This window comes from Hypanus sabinus, chromosome 17 (genome assembly GCF_030144855.1).
Source record: "Hypanus sabinus isolate sHypSab1 chromosome 17, sHypSab1.hap1, whole genome shotgun sequence".
Lineage (NCBI taxonomy): Eukaryota > Metazoa > Chordata > Chondrichthyes > Myliobatiformes > Dasyatidae > Hypanus > Hypanus sabinus.
In genome coordinates this window covers 8,214,674-8,241,543 of record NC_082722.1, presented here as the reverse complement: position 1 = coordinate 8,241,543, position 26,870 = coordinate 8,214,674, and the positions used below count along the sequence as shown (strand labels likewise).

General features: G+C 44.2%; 1 protein-coding gene across 2 annotated transcripts in view; it reads left to right on the top strand.

The window, feature by feature from the left end:
* Window positions 1-26,870, top strand: part of LOC132406679 (RNA-binding Raly-like protein) — a 1,147,695-nt gene that overhangs the window by 1,060,776 nt on the left and 60,049 nt on the right. For both annotated transcript variants that reach the window (XM_059992524.1, XM_059992523.1), the window contains exons 6-7: window positions 2,128-2,288; window positions 21,595-21,708. In XM_059992524.1, the coding sequence (XP_059848507.1) occupies window positions 2,128-2,288; window positions 21,595-21,708 (275 nt within the window). The remainder of the gene's footprint in view (window positions 1-2,127; window positions 2,289-21,594; window positions 21,709-26,870) is intronic.

Below are 26,870 nucleotides of genomic sequence, written 5' to 3'. Positions count from 1 at the left end.
ATTAAACTGACAACTCGTAGGACTTTGTTTGACACATGAGATGAAACTGGAGTAGTCAGATGCAAGGCAGCACCTGAGGTTAGGATCAAACCTGCATTGCAAGGCAGTCACTGTTCTGAAATAGAGTGATGATTACATTAGCCCTTCCAACGCCTCCTTGATAAATATTTCACCACAGTTTGAAAAATGCTGACATGACCGAGTTATTACAGTATAACCAGTGTTAAGGAGTTAGAATTGCTAACCGGATAATGAAAAGTTATGCTAATGGGAGCATGATTCTGGTTAAAGGGTGGGTTGCAAAATAAGAAATGGGCTGCAGCAAATTTCCACTGCTTTCACTGCTGGCCTTTGCCAGGTCTCTAACACTGTACCCAACATCTCCAACAAAAAACTTCACTAGGAGTTTGAGGAGATCACCAAGACTTCTAAAAATTTCCATAGGTATGTGATGTAGAGTAGTATTCTGACCACCTGCATTGCCACCATTAACCCCAAGGTACTGGAGGAAGTGTGCTAGCATGGATGGAAACATGGAAATCTGGAATAAGTGGATCCTTTTTGGGTTGAAAGGATACAGCTAGTGATGTATCTGTCCAAGACCGGAAGAAGCTGCAGAAGATCGTGAACATAGCCCAGCACATCACACAAACCAATCTTCCATCCTTGGACTCACTTTACACCACACGCTGTCAGGGCAGTGCTGACAGGATAATCAAGGATAAGTCCCACCCAGCCAACACACTTTTTGTCCCTCTTCCCTCCGGGAGAAGGTTCAGGAGCTTGAAGATACGTACGGCCAGATTTGGGAACAGCTTCTTTCCAACTGTGATAAGACTGCTGAACGGATCCTGACCCAGATCTGGGCCGTACCTTCCAAATATCCGGACCTGACTTGCACTACCTTACTTCCCCTTTTCTATTTTCTAATTATGATTTATAATTTAAATTTTTATTATATTTACTTCGATTTATACTTCAGGGAGCGCAAAGCGCAGAAACAAATATCACTGTGATGATTGTACGCTCTAGTATCAATTGTATGGTGACAATAAAGTATTTGTATTTGTATGTATCACAGAGATGGGTTCTTGATCCTTGATCATTGAATATGAATGACTGAAGTAGTAAACAAAATGTGAAGTTTTCAAGTTTGCCAGTGGTGTGAAATTAGGTGGAAGGATATGTTGTGATTCTGCAATGGGACATAGATTGAGTGATTGAGCGAAACCTCCACACAGTCATGTGGGAAAGCGGGAGGTCCAACACATTGTTAAGAGGAACAGAAGAGCGGAATCTTACCTAAATGAAGAGAGACTGCTGGAAAGTGAAGTTCAGGTGGATCTAAGTCTGAATGGCAAAGAGTTAGCAGGCAGTTCCAACAAGTTGTTAAGAATGCAAATGACATTCTCGCCTTTAATCAAGGTTTAAGAATAAGGAGGTTTTGTTACAATTGTTGGCGAGATCACAGTTTTGGTCACTTTACAAAGGATATAGTAGCACTGGAGGCATTCCAAAGGCATTCAGCAGGCTAATTCCAGGGATGAGAGTGCTGTCCTATTCAGAGAGGATGGACAATTTGGGTCTGTTTTCCCTGGAATTTAAAAACATGGGGATGACCTTATTTAAACATATAAGACCCTAAGGGGATTGGTAGGGGAGATGTTGAGATGTTTCCATGAACGACAGCTGAACTTCTTGACCATGTCTGCACACTTTTATACATTGGGTTGCTGCCAAATGATTGCGTCCCCTTGTTTCATAGACAAAGGGACATAAATGCAAAGTTATGGGGCAGTTATTTAAACCTGTAGTGTGTAGAAATTTCTTCTCTTAGAGCAGAGCTTCCCAACCTGGGGTCCACGGACACCTCAATTAATGGTGTAGGGATCCAAGGTATAATAAAGTTTGGGAACCCCTGGGTGGTGAATCTGTGGAGCTCTGTGCCCCTGAGTATGCCACGGGTCAAGTCGTTAGATATACTGTGTGTAAGGTGGAATGGATGATTATTGAAAGGATTAAGGAACTGAGGGTTATGGACGAGTTGAGCCAAGAGGTGCTGTTTTGTTCTGTGATGAGAACCTCTGCTATTGTTCCTTTGACTCAACTCTTGTTTTCCTTTTGCAGGATGTATGACTACCACAGAGTCCCCCCACCAAGTCGGGCAGTGCCTACGGTCAAACGCCAGCGCGTCATGGTTCCCGTACCCCGCAGAAGCAAAAGTAGCTTCCCTGCCAAGAGTGGCCCACGGGGAATGACTGTTCCCTCTCCAACGTCTGGCGCCAAATGTAAGAAATCAGCGAGAATGCTTCCTGTGTGAAACCATGGAGGTGGAATTACCAAACATGGTGTGAGTGTGATGCCAGGCTCAGACTGACTCTAACAGCTGAGGGAGGTGGAGAGAACTGCTGGGGAGAGGAAGTAGCAGGATGTGGGGATAAAGTCATAGAGTCACACAGCACTGAAACAGGCCCGTCAGCTCATGGTGTCCGTACTTAGCTTTTTGCCCATCTACGCTAATGCCATGTGCTCACATTAGGTATGTGTCCTTCTATTCTTCACCTACTTAACTGTCCATTGAATTGGCTCTATCTAAAATGCAGTATTTGATTCCACCACCTCCTCTAGCAGCATGTCATATTCTATATATCAGCCCCTCTGTGTGTAAAAAAAAAACTTAACCTCCAGATCCTCTTTAAAACTCCTTCTTATAGCTAGAGTACTGTGCAAAAGCCTTAGGCACAGATAAATGATGATGGATTCTGCTTTCCTACAACAGCGTTTCATGTAGATGTGCTGAATGGTGGGAAGGTCTTTACCTGTGATGTACTGGGCAGAATCCACTACATTTTGTAGGACTTTCCATTCAAAGGCAGTGGTGTTTCCATACCAGGCCATGATGGAGCCAGTCAAAACACTCTCCACTACACGTCAATAGAAGTTTGTCATAGTTTTACATATCATGCCAAATCTTCGCAGACACTTCAGGAAGCAGAGGTGCTGCCTTTCTTTGCAATTGCACTTCCGTGCAGGGTCCAGGACAGGTCCTGTGAAATAATAACACCCAGGAGTTTAAAGTTGCTGACCCTCTCCACCTCTGACCCTCCAATCTGGCTCATGGTTTCCCTCTCTTGAAGTCTACAATTAGTTGCTTGGTTTTGCTGATGTTGAGTGAGAGGCTGTTGTTATAACACCACTCAGCCAAATTTTCAAACTCCGTCTTGTATGCTGATTAATCACTACCTTTGATTCACCTCACAGTCATAAATGTAAAGTGAACAGAGCAGGGGGCTAAGCACACAGCCTTGTGTGCACCTGTGCTGATGGAGATTGTGAAGAAGATGTTGTTTCCAATCCAAACTGACTGGGGTCTGCAAGTGAGGAAACCCAGGATCCAATTACACAAGAAGATATTGAAGCCGAGGTCTTGGAGTTCACTAATTAGGTTTGAGGGGATGATAGTATGAAATGATGAACTCCTGTCAGTTGATTTGAAATCTTCTGTTAGTTGGTTGATTAGTTCCTGTCAGTTGATTGGTCAAATGTTACTTGATGAGTTCCTCAGTTAGTTGACCTGTTGGTTAGTTGATGAATTCCTTTCAGATGCTGAGTGAGCTCCTATTGGTTATTTGATGAGCCGCTATTATTTCCTTGAAGAACATCCGTCAGTAATTTGAGAGCTTCTTTCCGATGGGTGATTAGCTCCTGTCAGTTGGCTGATGATCTGCTATTGGTTAATTGACAAATTCCTGTCAGTTAATTAGCAAGCGCCTATTGGTTAGTTGACAAATTCCTGTCAGTTGATTAGCAAGCGCCTATTGGTTAGTTGATGAATTCCTGTCAGTTGATTGGCAAACTCCTATTGGTTTGTTAATGAATTCCTGTCAGTAAGTTGGAAAACTCCAATTGGTTTGTTGATGATTTATTTGTGAACTTGTGTCAGTCATTTGAGAGCTTCTTTTGGCTGATTGACTAGCTCCTGTCAGTTGGTTTGATTAACTTCTGCCAGTTGGCTGATGAGCTGCTAGTCTAGCTAACAGACACAAAACGCTGAGGAACTCAGCAGGCCAGGCAGCGTCTACAGGGTGGAATAATCAGTCAGTGTTTCTGGCAGAGACACTTCATCAGGAGACCTATTTCAGTTTCTGGTTAAGTGACTCCTCTCATTCATTGGTTGTCAATGTAGCAGCAAGGTTCTGGAGCTGTTCACCTTTTAGGAACTAGCTGGGTCATGGAGCATAAATCAATATACAAAGAAATGCAGTAACACTCAGCAAGTCAGGCCACTTCAGTGAGAGGAGAAACAGAATGAACCTTTCACATCTGAAACCTTTCAACAGAACCGGGAAGGAGAGAAAATCAAGTTAAAATGTTTACAGAATCTTTTAAACAAGATCATTCCTATTGTGAGAGAAAACTAGAGTTCGCTGTCCAAGAAACAAGGTATTGTAAATATAAGACACCTTAAATTTACTTGAAATTGTCACATGAATTGAGGCACAGTGAAAATCTTTGTTTTGAATGACATCCATGCAAATAATTTCAAAAAGTACGCAGCGGTAAGTTCAAAGGGAAAGCAATAATAGAATACTATATATACTGTTGAGTGACAATGCAGTTCTGGTCCACAGAAAGATGCAAGGCCCTTGACATGGTAGATCATCAGATCCTCTTTATCATATGAAAGGTCTGTTAAGACTCTTAAAGCAGGATAGAAGCTGAACTTAAGCCTGGTGCTGCATGTTTTCAAACATTCTTCCCATTGGGAGGGATCTTTGATCATGCTGTCTGATTTCTAAGGCAGTGGAGGTGTAGACAGGTTCCTTGTTACAGAGGTAATCAGAATTGAATACAATCCTGCAGTGGAGGCTACAGGACTGATTTTGGAATTGGTTTATTATTGTCATATATAGCAAGATACAGTGAAAAGCTTTTGCCTTGCATACTGTTCATACAGATTAAATTATTACAGTGCATTTGAAGTGGGACAAAGCAAAACAGTAACAATGCAGAATAAAGTGTAGCAGCTACAGAGACAGTGCGGTGCAGATAAACAATAAGGTGCAAGATTATAGATTGTAAGGTCAAGAGTCCAATTCAGTGCACTAGGGAACCATTTAATAGTCTTGTAACAATAGGTAGAAGCTATCCTTGAGCCTGGTGGTATGTGCTTTAGAACCCTCTGCCTGATGGGAGAGGGGAGAAGGAAGAGTATTCAGGGTGGGAGGGGTCGTTGATTATGCTGTCTGCTTTCACAAGGCAGCAGGAAATGTAGACAGAGTCCAAGAAGGTTTGCATGATGGACTGAGTTGTGTCCACAACTGCTTGCAATTTCTTGCTTTGTTGAGCAGAGTGATCTCCCCAAAGTAGAGGAATGTGTTAAAGGACAAGGTAGGGAGGTTCTGGATTAGCAAGATGTTAAATAGTTGCCAGCATACACAGAAACATCAGTGGCAGAAGTAGGCTTGCTTGTGTCCCCCATTCAGTAAGATCATGGCATTGCTGTAAATTCCTGCTCTCTACCCAGACCCTTGACACCTCAATGACCAAAATATCTGTCAAGCTTCACCTTGAATATATTCGATGATCTCTCGGGGGGAGATGCGCGATTTGCTGCAAATCCGGGAATGCGGAGTCGAGATGCAGTGAGGTCAGCCATTGAATAGTAGGTTAGCCTTGAGAGGCCATGTTGCTAATTCCTGATCCCAATTCATATATAGGCAAGACTAAGTTGTTAAGAAGGTATTCAAAGGCCGTTCACTGGTCAAGAATTTGTTGCAGCATCTGTTACGCTCCTGAAAAATGGGGAGAAATAATCACGACAAAGACATGATGTGGTTTCCTCATTGAGAATTTACTCAAGTAAAGAAAGTGCCGCGATGTCCCCTGGGTATGTGGGTGGAGAGAGAAGCAATCGACCTCTGGCTAGCAGATCAAGGCTACTCTACAGATCACTGATAATACTATCAGGGCTTAACTTTACACAAGAAAGAATGAAAGAAACAATGAAATGAATTAAATACCTGTTAGTATTTTAGCCCTTTTTAACATGTGTTTTCACTGGCTTTAAACAATTTTTGAACTTAACAGATCTTTAGTGCCTTATCCTTTAACTTGTCACACACTCCCCTACAAAAATAAATGTTGTCCCAACATTAAACAATTCTGCCTTTTCCCTTTTTTTGCCAGTCTCTCATGAACTTGGCACTGAACGCCTTCTGTGAGTTGGTACTCAAGGGTCACAGTTTGATGACTGTCAACAGTCCATAATCACAGGGCCACAGTTCCTGTCTGATGACGAGTCACTGAAACAGTCTGTCAGTCTCTCATGGCAATGATCTGACATCAGTCTGTAGGCTCACACTGGCTGGTGTCCACACATGGGGGGGGTGGAGCTGGAAGTAGAATGGCTGTACGGGTGGCAGCCAAGGGACCAGTCCTGGTGCACGGTAGAGAGGCAACGTCTGGCTGGACACTGTAGCAGGAAGGGACGCCAAGCTGATCGTAGGTCACACGTCTCGGCGGGTGTGGCAGCTGATAGGGCGGCTCCTCAGGTTCAGTAGCAGCACTTGATGAAGAGGAGGGGTGTGAGGAATGTTCACCAGGCAGATTTCCAGCAGGTAAGTCTGTTTCCTCACCAGGCGGGTTTTCAGCAGGTGCACTAAATTCCTCCAGCTGATCCCCTTCAGGGGGCTGCACGGGTGGTGCAACAGGAGCTTGCGTTTCAACCCTCCTTACTGCTGGTGGGTGCCTGTGTTCAGGCTCCCTGGTCCACCCAATGTCTCTGCTGGCACCGTGGGGGGCCGGAGTGGCTCATAATGAAGCTCATCCTCATCCTCACTGTCCTCATCCGATGTGCAGGCTGGTGCCTCTCTTTCTGTCTCCCCTGGTCACTTGTAGCTATCTCTGGTTGTGTCTCAGAAGGTAAGTGATCACAGGACATTAGCAAGTTTCTGTGCAGGACTCTGGAGCATCCCTCACCCCTTTCTGGTCTCAGTTCATAAATCGGCAGCTCTGACCCCATTGGTCTCACTACTGTGTGGATAGTTCCGGAGTTTACCTGGTCCTCCTCTGGGTGTCAGGACACGCTCACTGGGTTGTAGCACTGAACTCCTTACTTTGTGTCATAGTACCTCTTACTCCTTCCGGCAACCCTTTGGTTTACCATGGCGTATGCTTCCTCCATACCTTGTTTCAATATTTCAACATAATTTCGCTGACCACTGGAACCTGGCTCTGTGTGCAGTCCAAAGAGCATGTCAACTGGCAGCCTGGCTGATCTCCCGGACAGGAGGTAAAACGGTGAGTAGCCTGTCACTTCGCAGCGTGTGCAGTCATAGGCACACACCAGTCTGTTCAGGGACTCCCTCCAGTTTGATTTCTGTGTCTCCATCAGTGTCCTTAGCACTCGCAACAATGTCCACTCGACCGTTCCCCATCGGGTGAGAGGGCGTTGTCTGGACCCCGCCACTCCGCTGAGTTTCTGACTGAACAACTGATTCTCGAACTCTCCTCCTTGGTCGTGGCAGATGCGAGAGGGGAAGCCAAACTTCAGGGCACAGTCATTGAAGATGAGATTTGCAGCCGTTTTCCCCGACTTTGATGTTGTTGCGTTTGCCTGAGCAAAACGTGTGAAATGATCGACAATAACAAGGATGTGCTCATATCCACCTTTGCATCGGTCGAGATGGAGGAAGTCAATTCAAATGGCTGTGTTGTCACAATATTTGTCAAGGGGGCCCTGGTATCGTGGCAGGGCTTCTCTGTTTTAGACAAGTGCAGGCTTTGGTCACCTAGTGCTCTACGTCTGACTGCATATCTGGCCAGAAGAAGCAGTCACGCACTGTGCGATCAGCGCCCTGGTGTCCCATGTGATTGTGCAGTTCTTCCAACACCTTCCCTTTGTAGCTTTCTGGCAAGACTAATTGCTTGCGGGCAGTGTTCTGTGTAGAATGCCATCATCGTCTGTTGTCAATTTGTCCCAGTCTCTGAACAGGCATTTTGTCCTTGGACTGAATGCTCTCAGCTCTCAGCTTGGAACCTGACAGTTTACTCTCTAACACCGGACAGATGATGGGGTCTGATGTTTGTGCTACTCTTAACTGTTCTTTTGGTATGGGGCTGATTGACGCAGTGGCTGGCTCATTTTCAGCTGAGGCTGACGTGGATACAGCTGTGAGTGACCAAGTTGCAGGGGAGTCTTTCTGTACCTCAACAGCTTGTATGACGGCAGCGATACAAGCCTCTCTAAAAGGCTGTGCAGCTACACGACAGTTAACTTGAATACTACTGTGTTTTGAGACTGCAACCTCACTGCATACTCATCTTCTTGCTCCACACTAGCAGCCTGGATAAAAGCTCTCACCTTGTTTCCTTTGAGACCTGGGAAAAAAGCTTTCCTCACCGTGCTGGACTGTTCAGTCTTCTCGGTCTTGGTCAGGATGTGCTGAATAACATTGAAGCCAATGATGGGATGAGACAGGTACCAGCCTTTCATTACAAGCACTGGAATGGTCAGTTTTTTCGCTTGGTCAGGTTCAGAGGCTGGCCGGAAAGTCATTTCAATCCATCCCAAGTATGGCATTTCAGTTCCCTTTGCAGCAGTCAATGTCAAATCATCACATGGGTCAAGGATCTCCGAGACATCTCTCAGCTTTGTGGTTGGCAAGTATTCCTCGTTCCACCTTTCATCGATTATTGACACCTGGGAGCCCGCGTCCCATAAAGCTGGCAGTTGGTGGCCATCCGGGTAACACTCGACAATACACTGCCTGCCAACTAGCGAGGTGACTTTGTGGGGGTGGCCAACCTTCTCTTCACACGATGACCATTGTTTCCGTTTGTCAGCTAAGTCAATCTGCATGTTTCTGGGACTCTTTGCTGGTCACGGTTAACACCCGTCCCATGGTGGTAACCATTCCCTGTTTAGCGGAGCCTCTCTCGACGGTCTGATTGCTCTAATTTTGCAGTTGGCTTGAAAAAGTTCTCCACTTCCACATCGGTAGCAGTGTAGACAGCGTCCATTAGCTCCCGTCTGCTGGCAGACATAACATCTCCGTGGAGCATGGTCAGAGCGGTTAGTGTACTGATTAGGTCTGTAATGAGGCTGCATTGGAGCAGGTGCTTGAGGCTGACTGTAGCCGTTGCAATACTGCTGCGGTGAAGCAGGTGGCTGAGGGTCTCTATCTGGCCTGACTGCAGGTGGGGCACAGGGCTGTTGCTGAAACCTCGTCTGTTGTAGAGTCTCTTTAATCTGAGCTATCTCTGCACTGAGACCTTTTAAAGAAGCTACACTTGTCTTAAGCTCTTGTATCTCCGTTAACAGTCCAGGGGAAACCTGTGTTTTGTCTTCCTTCACCCGGCACTTAGCAGGTGGCCGATCCCCTGACTGCACTACGCTTACACTTGTTGCTGACTGTGAGGTGTTAAAACTTCTTTTTGTTTCTTCTTTTGGCCTCATTAGCACAGGCGATGTTTAACCCCTCTAACAAAAGCTCATCGGAGGTCTCAGTATCGAGGAGGAGAGGCTGCATGTCTATACTGATACTGTCATTCTGGAGACCAGTAAGTAATGTGTGTAAGCACATGCGCTGGACTAAAGCTGGATCATACCCAAGCCCTGATTCTGACTCTTGGGAAGTAGGCAGCACTTTCTGCCTCAAATCTAGAACCCGCATGAGGACACTCTGAGGGGTTTCTCTGCGGTTCTGTGCTTCAGAAGCTAGCTGCTCGTAAAGCTCTGTGGCGCTTTTTTCTTGGAAGTGGGAGCGCAAGATGTGTCGGAGTGTGGGGAGAGTCGGGCTTGGTCTTCCTTCCAAATAGCTGCTTAACTGTGAGCCTGGAGAAATAGCTCGAACTACCGCATCTTCTATTTCTATTTCAGGATAACCTCTGTTCAGTCCATTTACAATCTGCTGAGCAAAGCTGGAGAATGTCAGTTTATCCTTTTGGCCTGGTTCGCCTATTTGGCCAGAGATTTTGAAATCTTTGTGCCAGCATGGGCTTGGCTGCTGCGGCTGAGCACTGACGGAGGGCCGCCTGCTGACTTGTGGGCTCACGGTGGTTCGAGACTGCTACTGGGGCTCACTAACAGCAGCATTAACAGGGGTGAGCTGCTCACCTTCCCCAGCTGGGGCTGCTCCGTTATCTGTACCCTTGGTCAAGTCTGCAATTTTCTCTTTCAGCCGCAACAGTTCCGACCTGCCGCTATCGTCTAACTCTGCCACTTCTTCTCTTTCAAGAAATTTCATTGCATGAGTCACTAGTGATATGCAGGACTTTCCTTCAACAGCTGTTCTTCACTCGCCTGATATGCCAAGAAAATCACAAACTTTGAGCAAATTGTCTCTAGTCAGGGTATGTAAACCCCCCCCCCCCCCCCACTACCGCTTCCTGTAGCTCTTCTAAGGCCGACATGTTGACAGGACAGGAGAAACTTACTGTGCAGGAGTTGGCTCTGAACAGGATGGCCTTTAACGTCCCTGATCAACTCTGACTGGCCTCAGATGACTTGTACTCCACTTGAACTTAACAGATCTTTAGTGTCTTAATCCTTTAACTTGTCACACATCCTCTTTTCCAATGGCTATGTAATGCAGGGTTGGACATATCAAGTGATTGATGGTGGATTCTAATTGGTGATGTAAGGTCATGTGAGTTTCCCCCACTCTTCCCAAGGTCCTTTGCCCCTGCTGTGGCTTTCCCCTACTTCTAAGATGAAGACCTGCGAGTTTCTTCCCTCTGCCAATTCACTCCCAGAAGGAGTCAGACTGAGACTTGGTTTGTAAACAAACTACAGACATAAGACAGTGGGGTTGGTGGGATTTAATGTGTGCCAAAAGAGTCATAGAGTAAGATTTATGCAGCAGGGATAAAGGTCTTTCAGCCCAACTTGTCCATGCCAGCCAAGGTACCCACCCATGCTCATCACATTTACTTGAGAGCTCTGTAAACCTTTCCTATCCATATACCTGTCCAACTTCCTTTTAAGTGTTATTGTACCAGGCTCAACCACTCTCTCTGACAGCTCACCCCATGTATACACCATCCTCTGCGTGAAGATGTTCCCCTTCGTTCCCTTTTTCAGTCTTTCCCCTCTCATTGTAATTCTCTTCCTTTTAAACTCTCCTCCCTTGGGAAAAATGACTGTGACAATTCTCCTTATCAATGCCCCTCATAACTGTATCAAATGCTACAACATCCTGAATGCATTACCAGAAAAGACAAACAGGAGTAGGCAGCTTGATCCCTCTCTTCAATATGATCACGGATGATCTACAGAGGCTTCAGTTTATCCTCTGCGTTAGTTCCCCATAACCCTCAAACCCTTCCACAGTATTTCAAAAACATGTCTGCTTCCACTTTAAACACCTCCAGTGATCTAACCTTTACAGGTCTTGGGGGCAGATACTTCCAGAGATTCACCACACTCTTTAAGAAAAAATTCCTCTGAGCCTCCATTCTAAATGACCAGCCTCTCCGTGTGCTTGTGATCTCCGAACAGTGGAAGTGTCTTGGCATCTACCCTTTCGTGATGCCAAATAGAACACAGACAAGTATAAGCCCTCTGGTCCACATTGTTGCACCAACCTTTTAACCTACTCTATAATTAATCAAACCCTTCTCTCCTCCACAACCCATAAACCTCCATTTTTCTTATATCCACACGCCTATTTAAGAGTCTATTGTGTCATTCTCTACCACCAGCCCCAGAAATGCATTCCAGATGCTTACCCCTCTCTGTGTAAAAAACTGACCTTTGACATCTCCCTTTAACTTTCCCCCACTCAGCTTACCACCTGATATTATCATCTGATATTAGCTATTACCACCCTGGAAAAAAGGTGCTAGTGTCCACTCTATCCATTGCTGCTTATCATTTTGTACACCTCTATCAAGTCATGTCTCATCCTCCTTTGCTCCAAAGAGAAAACCCCTAGCTCACTCAACCCATCCTCGTAAGGCATGTCCTCTAATCCAGGCAGCATCCTGATAAATCTCTGATGCGCCTTCTCTTAAAGCTTCCATATTCTTCCTACAATGGGGTGACCAAAGCTATGCACAATATTCCAAGTGTACTTCTAACCAGCCTGATAGAGCTGCAACCTTACCTCACGGCTCTTGAACTCAATCCCCCAACTAACAACTAACACACCATTCGCCTTCTAATCAACCGCAGCAACTTGTGCAACAATCTTGAGGGATCTATGGACGTGGGCCCCAAAACCTCTTCCTCCCCGCTGCTAAGAATCCTGCCAATCTTGTCTGTTCTAATAAGTTCAGCTCTCAGCTTTCTAAACATTATTGAAAGAACAGACCCAAGTCTTGCAGTGAGACGCCCACTCCTTGGAAGAGAGATTAATTCAGAGCCTTGTTCTTAAACTGAGCACCCCATCTGATGATCCAAGCCAAAACCACACAGAGCCATTAAAATCACAAGTGCCTGCTTCCTTCCTTGTTCAATCAGTACCGTGGAGCCGAAACCATGGCACTTCAGATTTACTCAGGCTGCATAATTGAAATGGGAATTTAAGAGGTTTAATTAGAAGCTCCTGTGCACTTGCAGAGAAAGCAGATGGTGCGTTCATTAGATGTTCGCTTTCATGCTTGTATTTTTTTACAGAAGTCTATTATGAAACGCAATTATACAAAATTAATAGTGCGTAGCAAAATAGGGAAAAGTCAGCTTTTTCTTACTTAGCTGCTTTAAAATAAACTAATATTTAACCCATTATGCACAGTGGTGTTTGAGATAAATGGGAAATGGGAACTTAAAGGAAAATCTCTGCTGTTGACTGTGTGAGTTGTAGAAGTGGATCTTCTACAGCTGCTAGGGGAAAACAGAGTTACCTGAGGCTGGTCCAGCCACAGACCAGCACGGGGCCATTTTGCACTTCCTTCCTAAATTGTGACAGAAACTTTTCCCTGTGCTGACCTTGGGAAAACCTATCTTCCCCTCCCCTCCCAGATAACTGTATTTTCCTATCCAATAATTTTATAGGGAGTAAGGGAAATTGTCCAAGGCAGATGTGATGAACACGTTTGTCTAAAGCCCCGGGCAGCTGCGACCAGAAAGGCACACCTCAGGGATGCCTGCTTAACCGACTGTCTGTACAACCTTGACCGTGTGACTAGGCACAGCTCAAATGGCATCAGCAATGGCACAACTGTAGTTGGCAGAATCTCAGGTGGTGATGAGAAGGCGTACTGGCTGAGTGATGTTGCAATAACATCAATATGAACAAGAAATTGATTGTGAAAGAGAAAGTCAAGGGAACTCAACACCAGTCCTCATCGAGGCATCAGCAGTGGAGAGGGTGAGAAATTTAACGTTCCTGGGTGTCAACACATTGATGCAATTACAAAGAAGGCATGCCAGTGGCTACATTTCATTGGGAGTTTGAGGAGATTTGGTATGTCTCCAAAGACTAGCACATTTCTACAGATGTAACATGGAGACCATTCTAACTTCACCATCAATGAAGAGGATTGCAAACTCAGCCAGCTGCATCGTGGACATTTGCCACCACAGCATCGAGAATTAACATCAAAATATATGCCTGCAAATGGTAACATTCATCATCAAGGACTACCACTATCCAAGACATGCCCTCTTCTCATTACTGCCATGAGGGGGGAGATTCAGGAGCCTGAAGACACATGCGATGTTTTAGGGCAACACAAGTGAATCTGCAGATGCTGGAAATAAATAAAAACACAAAATGCAGGCAGAACTCAGCAGGCCAGACAGCATCTATGGAAGGAGGTAGTGACGACGTTTCCGAAACCCTTCATCAGGAATTTTAGGATGTTTCTTCCCCTCTATCAACAGATTTCTGAATGGCCCATGAACACTACCTGTTTTTATATATAGCTTTTTACTGCAATGATAGTATATTTTATGTATTGCTCTGTGTGCTGCCATAAAACAGCAAATTTCACAATCTATGTCAATTATAATAAACCTGATTCTGGTTCTGAATTCCTCGAGTTTCCAGGGTGTCCCTGAGGGACTGGCATCTCCACAAAATGGATGCCTTGAGGTCTGTTTGCAGTCCAAGACCCCATAAACTTGGCCCAGCTCTCCCTGCCACACAGCGCGCTGGGGAAATATCCCAAGCCCAGACGCCTGGACTTCCTGATTGAGGAAAATCTAATGTGATTGCACCCATCCTAACCTGACCCTGTCGGAAGCACGTGTTGACGTAGGAGTGGGCAGCAATTCTGACTGCAAAGTGACAAGCTGGCGGTACCCGCTGTAACACTAGAGATATGTTTATATTGCCTTCTTCTACTGAATCTTGCACTGCTGAGTGAAGCCATTCACTGCTGCAGTCGATCATTTACCCCAAGCAGGAACTCTGATTTCTCATTCCTTCCCCAGCCTCCAGCTGGGCACCATGGAGATGTTCAGAGATAAGAACTGCAATCAGGCATAGGTAGCATGAAGAGTGAGTAAATGTTCCTGACGTCCCTCCACTGGGTCACCCACAACAATTCTGCATTCTACGGGTGTATTTTATCACTGGGATATTCAGTTGTAGAATGCATAGCTCCTTTAAAACTTTCCTACAGCCTTGTAAGCATACACTTTCCACTGTCAGCCCACAGTGGCAGGATAAATTCTCCATGAGATGCACCGCAAAGCCCAAAGTCAAAACCAGAAACGTGTACAGTATATTATCACTGCCGTATGTAATGAAATGAGCTGTTCTGCAGTAGCAGTATAAACATTCAAAAATGTTGCAATCTGACAAAATAAGTAGTGCAGAAAGATAACAAATGGTGTTCATGGGTTCATTTACCTTTCAGAAATCTGATGACAGAGGGGAAGAAGCTGTTTTGAAAGTGTGTGCCCTCAGGGTCCTGTATCTCTTCCGTAACAGTAGTAACGTGAAGAGAGCATGTCCCGAGTATTGAAGGACAATAATAGATGCCACCTTTTTGAGGTATTGCCTTTTGAAGGTGTCCTCAGTGGTGTGGGGGCTGGTGCCCATGGTGGAGCTAACCCTCTGAGGCTCTTACACTCCTGTGTTTTGGCATCTCCATACCAGTCAGAGTGATCTCCATAATACCCCTGTAGAAAGTTGCTGGAGTATTTGGTGACATACTAAATCTCCTGAAGCTCCTCATGGAATATAACTCCTGGCATGCCTTTTTCATAGTTGCATTAACATATTGTTCGGAGGTGCTCACATCCAGTTCATCCTTTCCATTGTTGACCCCTTGATGACACCAGTGATCTATCTCACTCTGGTATGCCTCGTCATCATCTGAGATTCTGCTAATAACAGTTGTGTCAGCGGCACATTTATAGATGACACTTGAATGGTGCCTTGGTGTAGACAGAGTAGAGCAGTAGGCTAAACATGCATCCTTGGGGTGCACCAGTGTTGATTGTCAGCGAGGAGGAGATGTTACTGTGGGTCCTCACTGACTCTGGTCTCCTGATGAGGAAGTCAAGGATCCAGTTGCAGACAGAGGTACAGCGGGCCACATTTTGGAGCTTGGTGATTAGAACTGAGGTTATAATGGTGTTGTACGCTGAGCTGTAATCAATAAACAGCAGCCTGATGTAGCTATAACTGTTACCGAGGCGGTCCAAGGCCTTGTAGAGAGCCAGTGAAACTGCATCTTCTGTAGACCTAGTGCGGTGGTAGCAACTTGCTACGGGTCTAGGTCCTTGCCTGGACAAATGTTAATTCCAGCCATAAACAACCTCTCAACGGACTTCATTACAGTCGATGCTGAGCGATAATTGGATGAGGAAGGCAAGTGCAATTTTACCATTCACTTTAAGAGGTCTAGAATACAAGAGCAGGGATGTGATACTGAGGCTTTATGAGGCACTGGTGAGGCCTCACCTTGAGTATTGTGAATAGTTTTGGGCTCCTTACTAAGAAGAGATGTGCTGGCATTGGAGAGGGTCCAGAGGGAGTTCACAAGGATGATTCTGAGAATGAGGAACATTTGATGGGTCTGGGCCTGTACTTGCTGAAAATTAAAAGGATGGGGGAGGATATCTCATTGAAACCTTTCCAATGTTTAAAAAATTTTTTTATTGAATTTTCAAATGGTTACAGAAGGAAAAAAAATTATCAACCCTTCCCCCCTCCCCTTAAACCCTCCCCCTAACATATCCCTGTAGAAAGAGAGAAAAAAGAACGAAAGGAAGAATGCCTGGATCTCCACATGCTCCACAGAGTTCATAATAGCTTTAATATATACTTATTTATTTATTTCCCCAAATAACCAATAATTTTATCTTTGGAGCACCTATATATTTAATCCTATCTTTTGTAAATAAGGGCGCCAAATTTTCAGAAATATTTCATATTTATCTCTTAAATTATAAGTAATTTTTTCAAATGGAATGCAGCTAAAAGCTGTATCTATTTTCATTTTCTTAATGTATGTTAAAATTCTTTTTCTTTTCACTGGTCCATTAAGCCTATTAACATTAAAACTTAAAAAATTCAGTAAATTAGTCATTATTTTTAACAGGGTTACTCCAGTCTATAGTAATACCTAACTTTTCAACTTTTGTAGTACCTTGGGGAATCTTTTTAAAATTCTCCGTGTTGCTCTGTGTCTCCCCCCACCCCCGATTGTCCAGGCAAAGAAAGAAAGATTAAAGAAAAATAGATTATAAAGAAAAAAAACAAAATACCCCCCTACTAATGTTGTGAATAAAGAAAAAACACAACATTACCCCTCTCTGTTGTGCGGGTCATGGCAATCACCATGATTACACACGTGAATCCTGTAGCAATTGATCCGAAGTTCCCCCAGCTCCCCCATAACATAAAGTATATATAAGAGAAGAAAAAATAATATCACTACTCTCCATTAATATTTCTCAAATTTTTACCTTTCTCCCCCTGCATCATATAATTAAGAATATATTTAAATATCCTTCTGTCCTTAAACATCCATCAGTTCCATTCACTGTCCCTGTTTTCATCTTTAACCTGTTTCACTTTTAAATCTTTGGCTGTGGTTAGCGAATATTTGGGAGTTCTTGTACAAGTTCTTCCGCATCCCGATAATCAGTAAAAGATCATCTTTTTCCGTCATCCAAAAAAATGATCAGGGTTGCCGGGTGGTGCAATATAAATTTATAACCCTTTTCCTTCACTGGGTTAAACTCCTTCTTTCTCTTCAGAAGGTCATAACTTATATCAGGATAGAAAAGAACTGTTTTCCCTTCTATCATCAATGGCCCATTTCCCTTTCTGGCACATTGGGCAGCTGCCTTCAGGATCTTTTCTTCATCTTGATATCTTAAGCATTTTATCAAGATTGATCGTGGATTTTGATCAACTTGAGGTCTTGATCTTAAGGCTCTGTGAGCCCTTTCAATTTCAATTAACTGGGTTCCTTCTTCCATTTCCAAAATTTCCGGAATCCATTTTTGAAAAAAAATTATTGGATCCTCTCCCTCTATACCTTCTTTAAGTCCAACAATCTTAATATTATCTTGTCTTTTAAAATTTTCAAGTACATGCACTTTTTCCAACAATCGTTTTCTTTCTGATGTCCAGGCAGAAGTATTATCTTCCATTTTATTCACTCTATCAATAGTGTCTCCTGTTATTTCTTCCAAGTTTTTAATTTTCTTGTAATTTTGTCCTGTCTTTTCATCATTTTATCAAACATAATCTTCATATTTTAATATCTTTTTTATTACTTTTAATGCTTTTAATTCATGCATTATTTGTACCAAAGATTTTTTATGTCTCCAATATCACCTCCAACCTCTTCCTGTTGCTCTTCTTTGTTTGTCTCTTCATCTTCGTCTGATTTATCCAGAGAACCTGATTCCACCTCATATTCACTTTCACTTTCAGTTCTGATCATAGCTGGGATTTGTAGTTTGGGTTGCTCGTGTTTGTGCATGCCCCTTCCTTCATGCCAGTACAATCCCTGTTGCTCTTTTCTTTGGAGACGGTTGATGTTGCCGCAGTTTCCTGTTCTGTATCGCCTGAGGTAAAATGCACTTGAGCCCGAGGCTCTTTCATGGTGGCCGGCCTTGATTCTTTTCCAACTTGTGTTGTCTTCAAAGTAGTAGTTTTCTTCTGCTTCTGTTTAGGAGACATATATTAAGACAATCCTGAGTAGTTTATAAGTAATTTTTAAAAAGTATTTACTAACTTTTCTTCACTTAAACATTATTTTACTGGTTTTTTACGGGAGAGCTGGATTTCCACGTCTCGATCCTACGTCATTGCGTGACGTCCCCCCCCCCCAACCTTTCCAATGTTGAAAGATTGAGACAGAGTTGATGTAGAAAGCATGTTTCTCATGATGGGAGAGTCTAGGACAAGAGGGCACAGCCTCAGGATATCGGTCTAAGCCTATCCCGTTTGTCAATGTTTGCCCAATATCCCCCTAAATCTATCCTGTCCATGTACCTGTCCAAGTATGTTTCTTTTAGATGATGTTTGTTTACCTTACTCTGACAGCCCGTTCATATATGAACCACCCTTCTATTAAATCCTTCCCCTCTTGCCCTAGGGTTATGTCTTTGTGTCTTTAAGCATGTTTTTGATGCCCCAACCCTGGGAAAAAGACTATCCCCATCTCACACACATGATCCTTCACTAACCTCATACATGAGATCAAGGGAACCCACTTCTAAGTAGACGGAAAATCCTGGGGACACTTACCCACTCTGGCAGCACCAGATAACTTCTTATATTTTCTTGTAACATAGCAGGAGGTCATTCAGAGCATTGTGTTTCTGACAGGTCTCAGAGCAATCCCATCAATTCCATTCCCCATCCATCAATGACCTGATTCTCCAAGCACAATCCTGCACTGGGATAATTTACTGTGGAAAATTAACCCACGTGAATGTGGGGTGTGGGGGAATCAGAGAATCCGGGGGAACACACGCACTCACAGAGAGGAAGTGTAAACTCTGCGCAGAGAACTCCAGATATCGGGACTGAGCCTACAAGACAGCAGGACTCCCTAAAGATAAAAGATTAGTTTTACTTGTCGCAGGTACAGTACGTCGAAACAGACAGTGAAATGCATTGTTTGCATTCAAATCAGCAAGGATTGGGCTGAGCAACCCACAAATGTTGCCTTGCTTCCAGCATCAACATAGCATGCCCCTAACTTACTGACCCTAACCCACATGTCTTTGAGATGTGGGAGGAAGGCAGAACATCTGGAGGGTCATGTGAATAACGTACAAACTCCAACAGGCAGTGGCGGGAATTGAACACCAGTCTTATAGCTGGCACTGTAAAGCACAATGCTAACCACTACGCTACCGTCCTGAATCTGGTCCACCTCTGCTCTGTCCAAAACTAGCTTTCATCAGAAGTGTAAGATGTTACAGGTTTTGAACCAAGCAGGTTTTAATTGAAAGTTTCATGTGAACCTCCACTTCAAGCTGTTTTCTCATTCCTGGGAAATGGAATGCAATTTATTTCAATGGCCGTTAATTTTATCTCCTGGATCGGAGCCCAATGAAAGCAGGGGCAGGAAGGAACCCATCTGTTTAGCTTTAACCCGAGATTTCAATGTTGCAACATATCAGATTGGACACCCAGCATCCTGCCAGCTTGAATTAAATCACTCTAGTGCATCATTAATTGGAGTTGAAGGAAATCTCCGAGCAACACGGAGTCAGCAGCATGGTGAAATACAGAACTGTACACTCCTTTATAATGTTATTGAGCTCTTGGTTCTTTCGGCAAGTGCCTGCCATTGACCATGAAACTTCATCAGTGGCTTCGCTTTGCCCAGGAGGAACACCAGGTACCTAGTCACTCTTCAGTTGCTGATGGAGGGTACACCGTTCATCAAAGGTTGCACTCAGTCAGTTACGAGTACTCTGTTCAAAAGTTCAAAGTAAATTCATTTTCAAAGTACATACAGTATGTGTCATTGTATACTACGTTAAGATTTATTTTCCTGCAGGCATTCACAGTAGAACAAAGAAATACAACAGAATCTAACAGCCAATGTGCAAAAGAAGATACGCTGTGCAAATATAAATAAATAAATGAATAGACAAACAAATAAATAATACTGAGAACATGAGTTGTAGAATCAATTTGATGTGAGTGAAGTTATCCATGATGGATGAAGGGTAATAACTTCCTGAACCTGTTGGTGTGGGACATAAAGTTGCTGTACCTGCTTCCGGATGGCAGCAGCAAGAAGAGAGCATGGCGTGAATGGTGGGGCCACTGGATGGGGAAAGGTGTTTGACGAAAGCTTCCAAGATGAGGGAGGGTTAGAAAGTTTCTCAGCAGGTCTCCATGCTCTGCCCTGCCTATAGAAGGTGGGTGAGGCAGTGGGTGTGGAGGGAATTAAATAGAGTTCACACCGGGCCACCCATCACCTGTTATCTAAGCTGACAAAGAGCAGTGTCTCTTCAAAAGCAAGCCAGAAGTTAGACCCTGAAAGGGGTCCATATCTCGGTCACAGACCCTATACCAGTAGATGTTAGTGCCTTGTGTAGAGGGTTTACAGCACTCTATCCGAGTAGGTGTCAGTGCACTGAAGACCACAGGACCCCATTCCATTAGGTGTCAGTGCACTGAAGACCACAGGACCCCATTCCATTAGGTGTCAGTGCACTGAGTTATAAAGTTTACAAGACCCTATCCCAGTGCGGTCAATGCTTTGAGCAGGGTCCACAGACTGTGCCCCAATTGATTTTAGTATAGCCAGTGAGAAGGTACTTGTGAAATTAATTCTGTCCTTTTCTATGTGCGCATGATATGTTCCTAAACTAGGATTGGGTCAGAGCTCTGACTGACAGAAGTAGATTCTTCTTTCACATGCACCATCCATTTACCATGTTATTTAAGGTTGTTTTGAAGCATACCTTTCAGGATTTGTGTCACAGTCCCTTTATCTCTTCAGATATTGTTCGGATGTTAACAAATAGTATTACAAAACGTTCTGCAGATGCTGGAAATCCAGAGCAACACACACAAAATACTGGAGGAACTCAGCAGCCCAGGCAGCGTCTATGAAGGGGAATAAAGAGCTGACATTTCAGGCTGTGACCCTTACTGTTTACAGCATTGTTAAGGAAGATTTTATGGGTGTCAGCTGCCCTGCAAGTCTACTTCCCACAAGAAAAAATGGATGAATATTATTCTTTTACCACTTTGGTAGTCTCATACATGTGGAAAGCATGCAATTTATTCTCACCTCCCACGTTTTAAAATAAACCAAATATTTCTACTTAATTGAGTCTCCTCTTTCACTTCCTGACTAAGAATTTAGTGGCCATTATTGTTGTGTGGTGAGACCCATGGGCAAGCGTCTTCTCATGTGAATGTGTAATTACCCTGCTGGAAATGCTTTTGCCCAGAGAAGGTTAATATTTCCTTCTCAGTGGCAGTCGGGAGGCAAAAGGATCAACTTTATTCACCATGTATATTTACATGTATTAGGAACTTGCTGTGGTCTGTTGGTCAGGGTGCAATATGGAACTAAAAAAACAACAATTATAAAGAGTAAAGAATTATATAAAAATAGAGCAGGGATATGGTATAAAATAATGCCCATTTACTGTGAAGATAACTGCTCATGGTCATGACTGTCTGTTTGGTCTTTCAGTGAAAGCCGATGATCTACAGACAATAAAGAAGGAACTCACCCAGATAAAGTATCACATCGACGGCTTACTGGACAGCTTGGAGCGGATGGAGAAACAGCGCAAAGCTCCGACTGGTGAGAACGGCACAACTCATTCCCAAATCCTTTTCTGTTTTATCAGCTTTACTTGCCCACGTGTACATTGAAACACACAGAGAAATGCGTCAGCTGAGCTGGGGACAACCCACAAGGCTCGCCATGCTTCCACTGCCCACAACTTACTAAGCCTAACCCGTGCGTCTTTGGAGTGTGGTCACGTGGAGAACGTACAGACTCTGACTGGACATTGGGAGGAGTTGATCATGATCTTCCCGCTGGTGTGCGTGAAGCATTGCACTAGCTACTCTGTCACCCCGTTGCTGGGAAAGATCTGTTGGCAAAGCTGTCATAAATAGTTAGTGCTGGTGGGGGATGTAAGGAGAGTAAAGGTACATGTAAGTCAGGTGCTGTGATCTATATTTGGCTACTCACATGGGATAGAGGTGAAAGTTTCAAACACAGCCTTGTCCATCACACTAACTCCACCGACTGCTGTCTACACTTTCACCTGTCTCAGGAATGTACCCAACATTAACAAGGGCCCCTTCACACCCCAGAAAATACAAAAGCCAGAGGGCACATAGCACCAGGCTCAAAGACAGCTTCAATGCGCTGTTATCAGACTCTTGAACTAACATCCACATTCTGTTTACTCTGACTGCCTCAGTGTACTGATAAACAGAACAATCTGTCTGGATAGCACAATCTGTCTGGACGGCACTATCTGTCTGGACGGCACTATCTGTCTGGGCAGCACAATCTGTCTGGACAGCACAATCTGTCTGGGCAGCACAATCTGTCTGGATAGCACAATCTGTCTGGACAGCACAATCTGTCTGGACAGCACAATCTGTCTGGGCAGCACAATCTGTCTGGATAGCACAATCTGTCTGGACAGCACAATCTGTCTGGGCGGCACAATCTGTCTGGACAGCACAATCTGTCTGGACAGCACAATCTGTCTGGACAGCACAATCTGTCTGGGCGGCACAATCTGTCTGGATAGCACAATCTGTCTGGGCGGCACAATCTGTCTGGATAGCACAATCTGTCTGGGCGGCACAATCTGTCTGGATAGCACAATCTGTCTGGGCGGCACAATCTGTCTGGATAGCACAATCTGTCTGGACAGCACAGTCTGTCTCGATGACACACAGAACAAAAACATTTTACTGTATCTCAGTATGCATGACAATAATAATAAACCAACCGTGCAGATAACTTTGTCCTGCCCCTAACTCAGGCCCAATCCCAACAGGAAATTTGATCATTTTGACTAAATAATCCATTTAGTATTTGTATTTTATTTAACCTCATTCAGAACCACCTTTCCTCTGACAAAATTCTTGCAATTATTTATGTTCCTTGTTGTCTTCTGTGACTTGTATTTTTACCTGGTTAACCTGTTCCATTGCTTTCTTTAATATTCTTCAGATATCTCCACTGGGAATTTCAATCACTTTCTTGGTACTTCTATAACTCCTTATATCATTTCCACCCTTGTTAAATCACCGGATGCAAGATTTGATGTGAACAGTATAATGCAAAAGATTTAGGCACATAAATATAGCAAGGTGCTTAAAACTTTTGCACAGGCCTGCAGTAATGCTGCTGCAAACAAATTTCATGTTATATGTGAGGAATGATAAACCTGACTCTGTTATATGTGGGTTTCCATTGTGGATTGAGTGGGGAAGGGGCAGGGAGAGGGGAGTTATGGTTGGGAAAAGGGAAGAGGAGGGGGAGAGAGCAAGAACTACCAGAATGACATTCTATAATGATCAATTAAACCAGTTGTTTGGAATCAGGTGACCTTGCCTGGTGTCTCAGGGCTGGGTGTATCTGCCTACGTGCCACTTCCGCCTCTGGCACTTCTCTGTCACCCGTCCCACACCCCTCCTGTGGACCTCCATCTTTGCCATTCCCAATACCCTTTGCTCCCACCAGATTTACAACCTTGTCCTCCATTCCACATTGACATAGACTTATAAAAGTCTTAGGCACCCTCGCTATATATATGAATCAGAATCAGGTTTATTATCACCAGTATGTGATGTGAAATTTGTTAACTTAATAGCAGCAGTTCAATGCAATGCATAATCTGGCAGAGAGAAAAAAATAAAATAAAAATAATAGTAATAAATCAATTACAGAATACGTATATTGAATAGATTTTTAAAAATGTGCATAGGCATCCGTTAGTCTCAAGAAACCATGGATTTGTGCCTTGAAAAAGTGAGGTGGTGTCCAAAGATTCAATGTCCTTTTAGGAATCAGGTGGCAAAGGGGAAGAAGCTGTTCCTGAATTGCTGGGTGTGTGCCTTCAGGCTTCTAGACCTCCCACCTGGCTAACAATGAGAAAAGGGCTTGCCCTGGATGCTGGAAGTCCTTAATAGTGGACAATACCTTTCTGAGACACCACTCCCTGAAGATGTCCTGGGTACTTTGTAGGCTAGTACCCAAGATGGAGCTGACTAGATTTACAACCTTCTGCAGCTTCTTTCGGTCCTGTGCAGTAGCTCCTTCATTCCAGGCAGTGATGCAGCTTGTCACGGTATTTGAATGTATTTGTTGACATACCAAATCTCTTCAAACTCCTAATGAAGTATAGCCACTGTCTTGTCTTCTTTATAACTACATCGATATGTCGGGACCAGGTTAGATCCTCAGATATCTTGACACCCAGGAATTTGAAACTGCTCACTCTCTCCATTTCTGATCCCTCTATGAGGATTGGTATGTGTTCTTTCATCTTACCCTTCCTGAAGTCCACAATCAGCTCTTTTGTCTTACTGACATTGAGTGCCAGGTTGTTGCTATGGCACCACTCCACTAGTTGGCATATCTCACTCCTGTATGCCCTCTCATCACCACCTAAGATTCTACCAACAATGGTTATATTGTCAACAAATTTATAGATGGTATGTGAGCTATGCCCAGCCACACAGTCATGGGTATAGAGAGAGTAGAGCAGTGGGCTAAGCACACACCCCTGGGGTGCACCAGTGTTGATCATCAGCAAGGAGGAGATGTTATCACCAATCTGCACAGACTGGTCTGCCGGTTAGGAAGCTGAGGATCCAATTGCAGAGGGAGGCCCAGGTTCTGAAACTTCTCAATCAGGATTGTGGGAATGATGGTGTTAAATGCTGAACTATAGTCGATGAACAGCATCCTGACGTAGGTATTTCTGTTGTCCAGGTGGTCTTAAGCCATGTGGAGAGCCAGTGAGATTGCGTCTGCTGTTGACTTATTGTGACGATTGACAAATTGCAATGAGTCCAGGTCCACGCTAAGGCAGGAGTTCAGTCTAGTCATGACCAACCTCTCAAAGCATTTCATCACTGTCAATGTGAGTGCTACTGGGTGACAGTCATTAAGGCAGCTCACATTATTCTTCTTAGGCACTGGTATAATTGTTGCCTTTTCGAAGCAAGTGGGAACTTCTGCCCAAGCAGTGAGAGTTTGAAAATATCCTTGAATACTCCCACTAGCTGGTCGGCACAGGATTTAAGAGCCTTACCAGGTACTCCATCGGGACCTTCCACCTTGCGAGGGTTCACTCTCTTTAAAGACAGTCTAACATCAGCCTCTGAGACAGAGGACACAGGGTCATCAGGTGCAGCAGGGATCTTCACAGCTGTAGTTATGTTCTCACTTCCAAAACGTGCGTAGAAGGTGTTGAGTCCATCTGGTAGTGAAGCATCGCTGCCATTCATGCTATTGGGTTTCGCTTTGTAGGAAGTAATGTTTTGCAGACCCTGCCAGAGTTGCCGTGGATCAGATATTGCCTCCAACCTCATTTGAAATTGTCTCTTCACCCTCAAAATAGCCCTCCGCAAATCATACCTGTTTTTCTGGTACAGGCCTGGATTGCCAGACTTGAATGCCACAGATCTAGCCTTCAGCAGACGTCGTACCTCCTGGTTCATCGACGGCTTTTAGTTTGGGAATATACAATAAGTCTTTGTGGGCACACACTCATTCACAAAGGTTTTAATGAAGTCGGTAATAACTGCTGCATACTCATCGAGGTTCAAAGATGAATCCCTAAAGGCAGTCTAGTCCACCGATTCAAGGCAGTCCTGTAGGTGCTCCTGTGCTTCCCTTGTCCAGACCTTCTTGGTCCTCACTGCTGGTGCTGCAGTCTTCAGTCTCTGCCTGTACTCGGGGAGTAGAAGTACAGCCAAGTGATCAGACTTCCCGAAGTGAGAGCGTGGAATAGCACGGTAGGCATTCTTGATGGTGGGGTAGCAATGGTCCAGTGTGTTGTTTCCTCTGGTATTGCAAGTGACCTGTTGATGGTAGTTGCTTAGTGATTTTTTTTCATACTGACCTGGTTAAAATCTCTCAAAATGATGGTGAAGGCATTAGGGTGTGCTGTTTCATGCATGTTGATCCCATTGCTCAGATCATCGAACGCCTGCTTGACTTTGGCCTGAGGTGAAATGTATACTGCTACCAAAATGACACCAGAGAAATGGCCCCATGGTAGGTAAAAAGGACGGCACTTTACTGCTGGATTTTCCAGGTCTGGTGAGCAGAATCGGGACAGCACTGATATATTTATGCACCAGGAAGAGTTGATCATGAGGCATACTCCTCCACCTCTGCTTTTGAGAGACTCTATAGATCTATCCTGATGGTAAACCCGTTGATCTGAATTGCTGCATCCGGTATGGAAGGGGTTAACCAGGATTCCGTGAAACACAGGACACACACGGTCCTAATGTCCCTCTGATTCATCACCCTGGCTGTGAGATCATCGATTTTATTCACCAGAGAATGCACATTCGCCAGCAAGATAGTTGGTACAGAAAGTTTAAAACCCTGTTTCCTTAAACACACTTGTAACCCCGATCTACACCCGCGGTTCTTCCGAGGTGTTCTCCGTGAGCACTTCTGACCACAATCGGGGTTGTTTTCATCGGCTTTAAGCAGCCATAGTTGGTTTAAACGCATTAAGTCATCTTTGTTGACTGTACTCTCCTTGGAAGCAGTTGAGCTTTTTATCTGTATCAAGCTGAAACAGGAATATTTAATTATATCTATTGAGAATATTGCTGCTACTCAAGTCGCCCCTAGGCCTAAGACTTTTGCACAATACCGTATATCAAAATATACAGTGAAATACGTTGTTTGCATTAACAACCAACACACCCAAGGGTGTGCTGACAGCAGCCCGCAAGGTGGCTGCA